General features: G+C 39.4%; 2 protein-coding genes across 5 annotated transcripts in view; one reads left to right on the top strand and one right to left on the bottom strand.

Annotated features, from left to right (window-relative positions):
* The window catches only part of SLK (STE20 like kinase), a 147,408-nt gene that overhangs the window by 101,523 nt on the left and 33,839 nt on the right, over positions 1 to 12,046 (top strand). For 3 of the 4 annotated variants that reach the window (XM_082268242.1, XM_082268244.1, XM_082268243.1), the window contains 2 exons: positions 1,546 to 1,725; positions 11,950 to 12,042. In XM_082268242.1, coding sequence (XP_082124368.1) covers positions 1,546 to 1,725; positions 11,950 to 12,042 — 273 coding nt within the window. The remainder of the gene's footprint in view (positions 1 to 1,545; positions 1,726 to 11,949; positions 12,043 to 12,046) is intronic. The other variant, XM_082268245.1, reaches the window with a different exon arrangement.
* Positions 5,136 to 11,680, bottom strand: LOC309563310 (uncharacterized protein; the record flags this gene model as incomplete). The annotated part of the gene is made up of 3 exons (XM_082267711.1): positions 5,136 to 5,168; positions 9,148 to 9,802; positions 11,670 to 11,680. The coding sequence occupies 3 exons, from the start codon at positions 11,678 to 11,680 to the stop codon at positions 5,136 to 5,138; spliced, it is 699 nt and encodes a 232-aa protein (XP_082123837.1).

The following is a 12,046-nucleotide window of genomic DNA, read 5'->3' as shown; positions in this document are numbered from 1 at the left end:
GAGAGTCTACAGGAGCCGAACGATGTGTAAAATGCTCTGCAGGCTCCATGGAAAGAAATTAATTAAAGCACACTTTTTTTAACTTGTAAAAAAGGGCATTTATTAAATTTTTTTTCAAAAGGTAAACTTATTCCAATGTGCATTTATTATTTTTTTTTCAAAAGGTGAACTGATTCCTTTCAAGAGCAACAGGAAAAAAAACGTACCTGGGAACAATGCGTTGCATATATGGGAGTGTGTATGTGACTTTAGATTTAACCACTTCCACCCTAAGCCAGTTCTGGCGTTCCTCTCCTACAAATCATTTTATTTATTTATTTTTGTTAAAAAATTGCTCAGAATCCTCGAAAATTATATATATATATATATATATATATATATATATATATATATATATATATATATAATTTATTTAATTTTTTATGCTAGAAAATTACTCTACCAAACATATATATTATTATTTTTTTTAATCAGCGATCCTAGGGAATAAAATGGCAGTCGTTGCAATTTTTTATGTGACATCGTATTTGCGCAGCAATTTCTCAAACACGATTTTTTTTGGGAAAAAAAAACACACTTTCATGAATTTCAAGAAAACAAAACACAATATTTACCCCAATTTTTTGCATAATGCAAAAGATATTATGCCGAGTAAATAGATACCTAAAATGTTACGCTTTAAAATTGTGCATGCGTGCAATAGCGCCAATCTTCGGTACTTAAAAATCTCCATAGGCGACGCTTTAATAATGTGTGCAGTTTACCAGTTTAGAGTTACCGAGGAGGTCTTGTGCTAGAATTATTGGTTTTGATCTAATGCAGGCATCATTCAGATATCTTCATTCAAACTCCAGGACTTCATATGATGTCCACCTAAGGATCAGTGGTTAAAGATTGCTTTATCTTATTTTAAATTCAGCCGAAATAAACATTTGCTATTTCCCCATCATATGAGAGCGAATTTAACTTGGCTATAGTATGTCTTACCATTTATTTTTGCTAAGCTAAATATTACTATATCCTGTTTCTTGTAGAAATCACAAGATGAGAGAGGAAGAACAAAAAAAAAATAATACAAAACTGTTTTATCCAATGATTTAAACTTTTTAATCACACTGGCTATTAACGGGGAAACCATCATGAATTCCTATAAAACCATTGTATATACTGCAATGGCAAACAAAAGGCAATTACAGGCATGTTAATTGTGATGGACAATTAGTTGTGGAGCTCTTAACACACATTCTAAAGCTGTTATGAAGCAGCCGGAGGACAGTGCAGTAACATGTCATGGCAGTCATATCATTGACTTCTCTACTAATCACGGGAGTGTTTTTTGCAGTGTTCTGCAGGGAAAACACTTTAAGGGATACCAAGTGCTCCACACCATGACCTGCATTTTATAAATTATATGTAAAATGTAGGCATATGGGGGGGGGGGTTACCCCCACTCTGCTGTAAATAAGCCCCTCTGAGGTAGCGTAGTTTTATAACCTATGTTTAGTTGTGCAGCAAATGTGATTGAAGTAAATGTTGTTTTTCCAGGGCAAGAAGCGTCAGTATGATCAGGACATAGAGAATCTGGAGAAACAGCAGAAACAGACCATAGAACGGCTTGAGCAAGAACACACCACTCGTCTAAGAGATGAGGCAAAACGAATTAAGGGAGAACAGGAAAGAGAGTTTTCCAAATTCCAGAGTGTGCTGAAAAATAAAAAGAAAGAGGTAAGGCTGTTCTGACATAAATGGTACAATATTTCAATTGCTCCTTCAGCCTTTGTAACTGCTCTGCACATATGACTCCTCTCCGGTGTAGAAATTTCTCTTCTAGTGACTGGAGAAGTTTGTTCTTGTTATGGCTTCATAGGATCGCTCCTAACAGTATGTGTCACCGAACCTAGCTGATTTTACAGCGAGGCACAACTGGTACTAAGAGCAGCAATGTGCTGAGATCCCTAACCAGCAATCAAATATGTTTTCAGTATTCTGAGTAGAGAAGCATGATGATGGCTAATCCATGATTTATATTGGTTACGCTACATCCTTGCAAAATGTTAATTAAGGTGGTTTCACATGGGTGGTCTGATAAGGGCCGCCTGTCAGTTTTTCAGGAGGCCCTGATCAGTCCAGTCATTGTTCTCTATGGAGTGACATGTGTCCGCTGATGCTCGCCGGCATCTGATCCTGTCCTCCAAATACAGATGGATGAGGGGGTCTATTCCCCATCCGCCCATCGCATAAGATAACAGTCGCATTGAAACTGGCGGACGGTCTGTTTCCATCCGACTGCTCTATTGAGAACAGCAGGACTGTGTCCATGCGGAATGGACACAGACCTGTCATCCATCCTGCTCAGCGGTGATTAGGAGAGAGATCCCCCGCTGAGCAGGCGGATGGGCATTATGGATTTCAAGCCTATGGGTTTTTATTGAGCAAGTATATCTTCTATATTAAAAAAAATATTTAATATAAAAATTTTATGTGCATAAAATATTCAAAAGGGTTTAGTTTGTAAGGTTCAGCTCACCCAGAACTTTTTTCAGTGTTTGCCAGATGCTGAAGAGTTAAGTCATTAAACTATTTAATTTTGGCAGTTGAATGCCCAGGTCTGTGGCTCCCCCAACATCTCCAAGGTGGACACTAAGCCTGTAACTGAAATTAAAATTTTAGTTTGATTGTTTAAATATTAAACTAAATAATCAAATGTTTCTGTCCTCACAGTTACCCTTCTGAAGTGTAACTATGAAAAATCGCTCCCTGCCCATTTGAAATATGTTTTTTATGCGTTAAACATTTTTAGCTTTAAAAAGAATTGTTATTTTTGTTTAGCCAGTCCAGTAATTTAGACCCCCCCCCCCGTACATATGAAAGCACCATTATTGCTTGCCATGGCTTTCCATTTACCAAGTATACTCCCGCGTTCACTAGCCTCAGATGACGCAGACTTGTTTCAGTGGGCTGCAGAGGTACCACGGTAAACCACGAAGTTAGACTAGGTATAGGGTGATCCCCTGCCCAGCGGTGTGGCAATAAAATGTAGTGTACATCTCCAGACTGGCTGCTAAATAAATAAGTCTACAAATATTTTGACGCATAAAAAGGTTTATGTATCCAACCCTTTTATATAGCACTTAGTACTTTTTATAATTGCATGGAAATGCAGGGGCCTTCTTATCTCATTCTTCTAATGAGGAAGCCTAAAAAATCTATGAGCTGGGTAGGCAATAGGCAATGGAACAGATGTGAGGAAGGCTGAGCGATTATTGTAATATTATTATAGGGCTGAAGTAAATGTTTAAAGAAGGTATTTAAATAAAATATGTCAGCATTTTCCATTTTTATTTTAACAGTCCTTGAAAAATGTTACCTGTTTTTATATACTATTGTTTTTTCATACATACATATGTCATGTTTTAACTATATCGGATTGTACATAATCCTGAATCCATTATTGAATGCTATCACTAAAATTTATATTGAATTTATATTATGTAATAACGTGACATTTTCTTCTCCCTCTCTACTTTGTGAGCTACATTTTGAGTCCTTTTTTCCCCTTGACTTGGTGGTTGGGCCTGAAACACTAATCATGTCTCACACATGCAGGTGGTGTTATGTTCCATGGTCAGGGGTCTCTTTTATAATGATAAGTTCCTAAGCCCTCTGGTGCACAAGTTTAACAGATCATAGTGTGCTTTGAAAAGTAGTTTACAGGTACATTCTGGCCAAGTGTTTTTCCTTCACTGGTTTTTATTATATCAGTCATCTATAGTTTAGTAATGCTAAGAGCAAAGCAAAATGTGCAAAGGGCAGATTCTGGTAGCAAGCAGATGTCATCTTCTACTGATCTGATGTAATCTGATTTCTGATTGGTTACTGCCAGTAGTACATTATCCTTGCTTATAGCCATGTTTAAGTGAAAACATCTGTATGTATACTATGTTTTATCCTACCTTTTGATGGCTCTAGCAATTTTTCCTTTTGGGATGATTGCACAGGTGCTGAATATTAAAGAAACAGAAGTATAGGAGTTACCATGGCTGACTTGTTTTAAAAGCTTCAGGGCTTTCATTATTTTGATGGCCTCCTTTTTCAGTGGTTCTGAAAAACCAGCATGCAGAACAGGATGCAAGAATTTCTGACTTTACTGTCTGCTTGCTTTATTCCAGATCAGTGACTCACTTGAGAGAGCAACCAGGTTAGGATAACATCTTTGCAGCATACTCCTTAAAAACAAGTTGACAATGTCCGCTTTAAAACTGCTGTCCTCACAGGTTTGCTTTAATAAAGACTCTGTCATCTTGTAGCAAGAATTAAAAAAGACTGTATGGAATAGCAGTTTTTTATTACAGTACTTACTGCACTCTTGCCCACTCCTTCATTCTCCTTTGTATTCAAGAGATACTGCTGAAAAATCTTCTGCATCCAACACCTTTGAAAGTATCAGATGCCTGGCCCCACTCTGCAGTTTCTGGTTCCTCTTTCAGTCCCCAGTATCATTACAAGTCTCAATAGTGATGTAGGGGCCAGCAGAAGAAATCACAAACACAACTGGACACTAAGCATCTGGCTTTGAGAAGTGTTGGATGCAGAAGATTATTCAGGCAGTTAATACAAACTGGGAATTGAAAAGATGTGATGCCACAACTTTGATAAGAGACGCATTTGATAGAATAAAGAGAATTGCCTTTGCCAGGGCTACCGCTCCACATGCCGTCCAGTAATCTAGAAAGAAGAAAGTCTTGCAACACCATGCCATACTGAATAAAATCTGTAATCTTATTCCAACAAGACAAAAGTTACACAGAGAGGTTGACACATTTCAGCCCTTTACTGGGTCTTAGTTCTACTGGTTATGACTAAAGCTCAGTAAAGGGCTGAAACCCATCAACCTTGCTGTGTAATGGATTCCCCTTTTGTAATCAAAAATAGGTAATAATGGGTGTTTAGGAACGCCCCCCTAGTATGTCTAATATCACCAAAATATATTGTAAAACATCATATCTTTATTACAAAAACATTAAAAAAATATTGTACAGAATGTGGGCAATATACTCCCACCGTACATAAAAACCACAAATGGCAGCATTCAGGTTGAAGAAATTCCTATGCATTTTGCGGCTACAGCCGCTTCTTCAGGGCTTCAATGTTTCTTCATCTGACTCAATCTAGAATTGACAATCAAATAGACACAACAAGTACAAATATATTACATACGTAAATATAAATATATATATATATATATATATATATATATATATATATATATATATATATATATATATATATATATATATATTATACTCAAAAGCCCCTATCCCATATAAAAAGGGGAGGAAAACAAAAACTATAAATAAATTCTAACTCAAATTACCTAGTGAACACCTCTTGTCAGCTCTGGCTTTGGGGAGACACATAATTGATCCAAAAGCAAGGATAGCAGTCCGTGGGAATGGAGCAGATTAGAAGACGCATACGGTATGCCGAAAAACACAGTATAACCATGGACTACCTACCATTCCCCTTTTGTCTTGTTGGAATATTAGTACTGATTCAACAGATTATTCGGTATTGCATGGTGTTGTCGGACTTTCATCTTTCTAGATTATTCGTTAATATAGAGGAGAATGACGGTATGGGCAGCTGCACAGGTACATACTAAAAAAACTTCTTTTGCATACAGCTTTTTAAATTAAATGTATTTTTACCTTTCTTAGCTGGGAAAATGGTCACTTTTAAGGTCTATGTCTATCTTAAAAATAAAATAAAACTTAATACCATGAGTCTTTAAACTGATAGGCTTTCTTGCTGCACCTTGTTGTGCATTATTCAGCAAGACAGGAATTTAAATCCCCCCTCCTTGAATATGTTGATCTTGGATGGGTGGAAGACAGATAACTTTTCAGACAATGCAATTTGACTGTAAGCTGTTTCAGTATGCCCAAATGTTATACGTAGTTCATTTTTATGCAGATTGCATCATTAGTGTTAAACTTTGTGCACACAGCTATAGTTCTATTTTTAACACTAAACCTATCTCAGTTAATAGAATTTTCTTTTATTGTATGATGCGGAAAGCTTATTTCTCCTCAACGTTCTGCAGCTTTGCTCTGCGTTCTTTCTTGGTATATGGGTTTCTTCACATCACACACCTCACATGCATAACCGGACCCTACATTACCACTTTTCTGGACCCTCAAACCAAGTTTTCAGGTTCCACAAAAAAACATAAAATGTATAATTTTACCATTGATGGTAAAAAAAAAGTTATCTCCTGAGGTTTATGCCATCAACAGGATCACTTCCTTTTTGAAAAAATTTAATAGAATGTAGCCTTTTTTTGCTCTACTCAAATTAAAAAAAATGGCAGAATTCCAGCTTTAAATGCACTGGTATTTTTGCAATGCTGAATCGGCTATGATTATATTAATATAATGTTTTGATTGCATTTTAAAACCAGTAGGAAAAGCATAAACATTAAAAAAAAGTTATTGTTTATTGACAACACCATTTTTTTTGTACTAGTTTTTAGTGTGTCTTGATAAATAACACAGAGGCACTTTATTTTTATTATTATTATTATACAGGATTTATATAGCGCCAACAGTTTGCGCAGCGCTTAACAAAATGAGGGCAGACATTACAGTTACACTACAATTTGGAACAAAAGGAATCAGAGGGCCCTGCTCGTTAGAGCTTACAATCTAAAAGGGAGGGTCAATTGATACAAAAGGCAATAGCTGTGGGGGATGCGCTGATGGAGCAAGAGAAACAGCGTTATTAGTTAGTAGCCGGGTAGGCTTCTTTAAAGAGAAGGGTTTTCAGGGATCGTCTAAAGATGGATAGATTAGGGGACAGTCGGACAGATTGGGGTAGAGAGTTCCAAAGAATGGGAGAAGCTCTGGAGAAATCCTGGAGGCGAGCATGGGAAGAGGTGACAAGGGAGCTAGAGAGCAGGAGGTCTTGGGAGGACCGAAGAGAGCGGCTAGGTTGATATTTTGAGATCAGGTTAGTGATGTAGCTGGGGGCAGAGTTGTGGATGGCTTTGTAAACTGTTGTTAGCACTTTGAATTTTATTCGTTGGGTGAGTGGAAGCCAATGAAGGGATTGGCAGAGAGGGTTGGAGGACACTGAACGGTTGGTAAGGTGGATAAGTCTTGCAGCTGCATTCATTATGGATTGAAGGGGGGATAATCTATGTAAGGGTAATCCAATGAGGAGGGAGTTGCAATAGTCGAGGCGAGAGATAACCAGGGCGTGAATTAAGAGCTTGGTGGTGTCATTGTTTAAAAAGGGCCGTATTCTAGCGATGTTGCGGAGGTTAAGGCGGCATGATTTGGACAGGGATTGGATGTGAGCCTGAAAGGACAGTGCAGAGTCCAGGGTTACCCCTAGCACCCTGGCATGTGTGGAAGGACTAATAGTTATTCCATTGATCTTGACAGAGAATTCTGGGGAAGAGGCACGTAGAGGAGGAAATATTATGAGCTCGGTTTTAGATAGATTCAGTTTGAGGAAGTGGTGAGACATCCAGGCTGATATGTCTGTTAGTAGATCAGTGATGCGGGAGGAGACTGATGGGGTGAGCTGAGGGGTAGAGAGGTAGATTTGGGTGTCATCAGCATAGAAATGGTAGTGGAAACCATGGGAGGCTATTAGCTGACCCAGGGAGGAGGTATAGATTGAGAATAGTAGTGGTCCAAGGACAGAACCTTGGGGGACCCCAACAGTAAGAGGAGTTGCAGAGGAGTAAGTGGAATTGTAAGTGACACTGAAGGTGCGGTGAGATAGGTAAGATTCGAACCAGTGGAGAGCACAGTCACGGAGACCGAGCAAACTGAGTTTTTTGAGAAGGAGGGGGTGGTCAACAGTATCAAAGGCAGCCGAGAGGTCCAAGAGTAAGAGTATCGAGTAGTGACCATTGGTTTTTGCTGTTAGTAAGTCATTTGTAAGTTTTAGGAGAGAAGTTTCTGTGGAGTGTTGCCGGCGAAATCCAGACTGAAGGGGATCAAGGAGGTTATTCTCAATGAGGTGCTTGCTCAGGCGGTTGTAGACTAAACGTTCAAGGAGCTTGGAAGCAAAAGGGAGTAAGGAGATGGGTCTTAAGTTATTAAGATTGGAGGGGTCTAGCGAGGCTTTCTTTGGTATGGGAGTTACTAGCGCATGTTTTAGAGAGCTGGGGAAGATCCCAGTGGAGAGGGAGAGGTTGAAGATATGAGTTAAAGAGTGTAGGATAGAGTCAGAGGGTGACCGTAGTATTTGAGAAGGAACAGGGTCCAGAGGGCAGGAAGTTAGGTGGGCATTAGAAAAAATTTTAGTAACTTCCTCTACAGTAGTTGGGTTAAACAAGGGAAGTATTGATTGTGCAGGAGGACAAGGTGTGTAAGGTGAGGGAGATATCTTTAGTGTAAAAATTTCTTCACGAATTGTATCGATCTTATTTTTGAAGTGATTGGCAATCTCTTGGGCAGTGAGTAAGTTAGTGGGTGGAGGCAATGGAGGACGAAGTAGAGCGTTGAAGGTAGAAAAGAGTTGACGGGGACTGTGTGAGAGGGTGTTAATGAGAGTGATAAAGTAGGTCTGTTTGGCAGTGTGTAGGCAGGAACTGTATTTTTGGAGGGCAGATTTATATTGACTGAAATCTTGCTGTGACTTAGTCTTACGCCACAGACGCTCAAGAGCACGACTACGTTTTTTGAGGCTTCTGGTATTGTCTGTCTGCCAGGGTTGAAGCGGTCGGGGCCTGATTCTGTGTGTAGTGAGGGGGGCCAAAGCATCCAGGGTAGATGACAGTGAACTGTTGTAGACAGAAGTGGCCATGTTGGGGCAGGAGAGGGATGAGATTGTGTTGAAGAGACCATCTGTAGCAGAAAAAAGAAGTGAAGGGTTCAGATGGCGAAGGTTTCTACGTGTAATTGTTCGGTAGTTGGAAGGTAAGGAGGAGGACAAGGAGAGACTGAAACTAATGAGGTGGTGATCAGAGAGAGGGAATGGAATGTTGGAGAGGTTGTGAGGGGTGCATAGGTAGGAGAACATGAGGTCAAGGCTGTTGCCATTAGAGTGAGTAGAAGCATGTGTCCATTGTTTTAGGTCAAAAGAGGAGGTTAAGCTCAAAAGTTTAGAAGTAGCAGGAGTGTTAAGATTAACAGGGATGTTGAAGTCTCCAAGAATGATTGTGGGAATTTCAGAAGAGAGAAAGTAGGGTAGCCAGGCAGAGAAGTCATCAAGGAAGCCTGATACCGGTCCAGGAGGCCGATAGATCACAGCAATTCTCAACGAAACTGGAGAAAATAGACGAATACAGTGAGCTTCAAATGAGGAGAGAGACAGAGAAGGCGGTGGATGAAGAACCTGAAAAGTGCTTTGAGGGGAAAGCAGAATTCCAACCCCACCTCCTTTACGTCCACTAGGCCTGGGAGAGTGAGTCCACAGGAGGCCACCATGGGAGAGGGCAGCAGGAGAAGGAGAGTCAGAGTCTTGAAGCCAGGTCTCAGTAATTGCAAGCAGGTTGAAGGAGTTTGTGATAAATAGGTCATGGACAGAGGTGAGTTTGTTGCAAACAGAGCGGGCATTCCAGAGGGCGCAGGAGAAGGGGAGGTTGGCTTGAGGCAGAAGAGGAATAGAAACCAGATTGTGTGGATTTCGGCTGGTGTCAGAGGATAGGGGGTGATGGGTATGTCTGCCAAAGGTAAATGATGGGGGTCCAGGATTTGGGGAAATATCTCCAGAGGTTAGGAGAAGCAAAAGGGTGAGGGAGGTGATATGGGAGTATGATTTATGAGGGGGGACACATCTCAGTGTCCTGTAGATATTATTGGTGTGTGGGTTCAGAATCAGCAGGAGTTGATGAGTGCAGTATAAAGGTGAAGATAGGAGTGAGGGTGATATATACAAGCTGTGGGGCGGAGATGAGGGGTGAAGGAGAGAAAGTTTTAGGAGAGAGGATGCAAACATGAGAAGGAGAATTAGGGATTGCATAATACAGGGTGGTGAGATTGAGATGTAAACTGAATGTGAGATGGAAAAGCAGTATAGAGTCTCAGATCACCTGTAGTCTGTCTGTTGGCTTGCAGTTGTATGCTTTGTGCATTCGCTGAAGTGCTGAGCAGAAGTGTAATACTTAATCCAATATTAATACTTTATCCAAGATAATAGTTGCCAATGCAATCCCAGCCTGTGCAACCCCCTGCCTGTGCATCCCCTAGAAAGGGCTTAAATTTATACTGAGTTGGGTGGAGGTATTGCCAATTAATCAATTAGGATTGCATAGGAGGGACACATGGCTGACAGAATAAACTTCTCACACCAAAGACAGACTACAAGGAATAGCAAGAGGGCAGAATGGCAGAGTAATAAAGATAAGGACAGCTCATAATTTGGGTAGAGACAAGAGAAAGCAAAACAAACATCAGTGTTCAATGGACAGAGGTAAAAGATTTTGAAAGCAGCATAAGAAAGCAGCATATGATTACCATTAAGCACATTAGAGAAATGATTCTGTTTCAGTTAAAGGTGGATTTTGAAAGCAGCATAAGAAAGCAGCATATGATTACCATTAAGCACATTAGAGAAATGATTCTGTTTCAGTTAAAGGTGGATTTTGAAAGCAGCATAAGAAAGCAGCATATGATTACCATTAAGCACATTAGAGAAATGATTCTGTTTCAGTTAAAGGTGGATTTTGAAAGCAGCATAAGAAAGCAGCATATGATTACCATTAAGCACATTAGAGAAATGATTCTGTTTCAGTTAAAGGTGGATTTTGAAAGCAGCATAAGAAAGCAGCATATGATTACCATTAAGCACATTAGAGAAATGATTCTGTTTCAGTTAAAGGTGGATTTTGAAAGCAGCATAAGAAAGCAGCATATGATTACCATTAAGCACATTAGAGAAATGATTCTGTTTCAGTTAAAGGTGGATTTTGAAAGCAGCATAAGAAAGCAGCATATGATTACCATTAAGCACATTAGAGAAATGATTCTGTTTCAGTTAAAGGTGGATTTTGAAAGCAGCATAAGAAAGCAGCATATGATTACCATTAAGCACATTAGAGAAATGATTCTGTTTCAGTTAAAGGTGGATTTTGAAAGCAGCATAAGAAAGCAGCATATGATTACCATTAAGCACATTAGAGAAATGATTCTGTTTCAGTTAAAGGTGGATTTTGAAAGCAGCATAAGAAAGCAGCATATGATTACCATTAAGCACATTAGAGAAATGATTCTGTTTCAGTTAAAGGTGGATTTTGAAAGCAGCATAAGAAAGCAGCATATGATTACCATTAAGCACATTAGAGAAATGATTCTGTTTCAGTTAAAGGTGGATTTTGAAAGCAGCATAAGAAAGCAGCATATAAAGCAGCTTTATATCTGCATATTCTGTTTCAACGTATTTTAGATACATAGCCATTCTGTCTCATTGCGATCAACCGCTAGCTAGAGAGCCAGTCCCTTACTCCTAATTGCATGAAACTAGAGGATGACCCAGTTCACCAGCATCTATCCACAAGTGAGATAATATTTTAAGATGGCCTGATCACTTAAATGAAGAAAGCCTGTTTTTTTTTTCTTTATTTGTATTTTACAACAAGACAAACGGGAGATGAGATTCTCAACAAATCCATAGATATAGTATATTATATAGGTTTTCAGACTAGTGCTCCTCACCTGACATCCATCTACCAATACTTAAAAAGTTACATCTTAGGCAACAGTCGAAAGAGCAAAGGAAGCCTGTTTTTGAAGCGTGAGGCAAAATGAACATGCATGCAGGTACATATAACAAATTCACAGTTGGTCATTGGCTTAACATCATGCACCCTTCTTTCACTTGACATGTAACCCACTCTGCAGGCATCTGTCACATGGTGGTGTGGCTTTACTCTGCCTCATGCGCTTGCTCTAGAAAAATGGTCATATTTCCCCACCTTCTGCATGCTCATACCAGGTAATTAATGAAGTGGAGAAAGCACCCAAAGAGCTGCGAAAAGACCTTTTGAAACGCAAGAAAGAGGAACTTGCACAATTGCAGCACACTCAGGTAA

Source organism: Pelophylax lessonae (assembly GCF_965119305.1).
Source record: "Pelophylax lessonae genome assembly, chromosome: 9".
Lineage (NCBI taxonomy): Eukaryota > Metazoa > Chordata > Amphibia > Anura > Ranidae > Pelophylax > Pelophylax lessonae.
This window is presented reverse-complemented; position numbering and strand designations above follow the sequence as displayed.